The sequence below is a fragment of the Rhinopithecus bieti genome, unplaced genomic scaffold, assembly GCF_001698545.2.
Source record: "Rhinopithecus bieti isolate Rb0 unplaced genomic scaffold, ASM169854v2 scaffold_10685, whole genome shotgun sequence".
Lineage (NCBI taxonomy): Eukaryota > Metazoa > Chordata > Mammalia > Primates > Cercopithecidae > Rhinopithecus > Rhinopithecus bieti.
This window is the reverse complement of record NW_016806950.1, coordinates 1,693,280-1,694,681: the sequence shown is the minus strand read 5'-3', so window position 1 is coordinate 1,694,681 and position 1,402 is coordinate 1,693,280. Positions and strand designations below refer to the sequence as shown.

General features: G+C 35.3%; 1 protein-coding gene across 1 annotated transcript in view; it reads left to right on the top strand.

The window, feature by feature from the left end:
- The first annotated feature begins 817 nt into the window (after positions 1-817).
- MED1 (mediator complex subunit 1) overlaps positions 818-1,402 on the top strand; it is a 51,308-nt gene continuing 50,723 nt past the window's right edge. Inside the window, exons 1-2 of the mRNA XM_017879021.1 lie at positions 818-875; positions 980-1,112. Of these exons, the coding sequence (XP_017734510.1) occupies positions 838-875; positions 980-1,112 (171 nt within the window). The 5' untranslated portion in view covers positions 818-837. The remainder of the gene's footprint in view (positions 876-979; positions 1,113-1,402) is intronic.

Below are 1,402 nucleotides of genomic sequence, written 5' to 3'. Positions count from 1 at the left end.
AGGCCTTTTTTTCTGTTTTAATTGTGGTAAAATATAGATAACATAAAATTTACCATTTTCTCTGTTTCTAAGTATATAGTTCAGTAGCATTAAGTACATTCATTTATTGTATAATCACCACTCTCAATCTGTAAAACTTCACTCATCTTCCCAAGCTTACATTCTGTAATGTCTCATTCCTGCCTTCCCCCAGTCCCTGGCAGCCACCATTCTGCTTCCTTTCTTTATGAATTTGACTACTCTGTATACCTGATATAAGTGGCATCATACCATATTTGTCCTTTTGTGACTGGCTTATTTCACTTAACATAATGTCTTCAAGGTTCATCTGTTTTGAAGCATTTATTAGAATTTCTTCCTTTTTTAAGGTTGAAAAATACTCCTCTCTATGTATATACATTTCGTTCGTCCATTCGTCTGCTAGTGGACACTTGGATTGTTTTAACCTTTTGACTGTTGTGATTAATGGTGTTGTTAATGTTGAGTATTTGTTTTTATGTTAGTTTTAATGTGAATCTTCCTTATTCTATCATTAGCAGATAAACATATCTTAAGTTAAAGGTAGCTTGTCCCACATAAGGAGTAATGAAAACAGGAGAGGCGAAAGGTCCAGTAATTTTTCAAATAGATCTGTTTTTTTGACCTTTAGTACTGCATAGGCCACAGCTAACCCTTACCAATGAACTTTATGCACGTTACAAGCATTTGAACTACTGAATATGTTTATGGTTTTGGAAGGATTAATCTTTCTGTCTTGAAAGAATACCATTTAAGTTATTTGGAGCATTCTTTGTGACTTCCTTTTTTCATCCTCTTATAGTAACATCTTTACCAGCAATGACTGATCGTTTGGAGTCCATAGCAAGACAGAATGGGTAAGTAGTCTTTCTGTAGGCAGAAATGTTTAACTTAGTGTTAACTTTGGGTGGCTTTATTTATGTGTCTTCTATTAATTTTTGTTTTGATTTGTTCCTGCTAGACTGGGCTCTCATCTCAGTGCCAGTGGCACTGAATGTTACATCACGTCAGATATGTTCTATGTGGAAGTGCAGTTAGATCCTGCAGGACAGCTTTGTGATGTAAAAGTGGCTCACCATGGGGAGAATCCTGTGGTATGTGTTGTTGATATTTCACTGGAATCTGTGGGGTTTATGTAGGGACATTAATTTTAAAATTAATTGGTGGGGTTTAAATAGCTTGGGTTTAGGTTTTTTCATGAGCCACTGTAGAGATGATGTGATGGGCTACAAAATCAACAGCTATAGAATGGAATTTAGAAAACATGGGTCCCATCTCTGACATCATCCAAAGACTTAGACCAGTGGAAACACCATAGGAAACCTTTTCTTTTCCTTCCTTCTTTTCTTTTCTTTTCTTTTCTTTTCTTTTCTTTTCTTTTCTT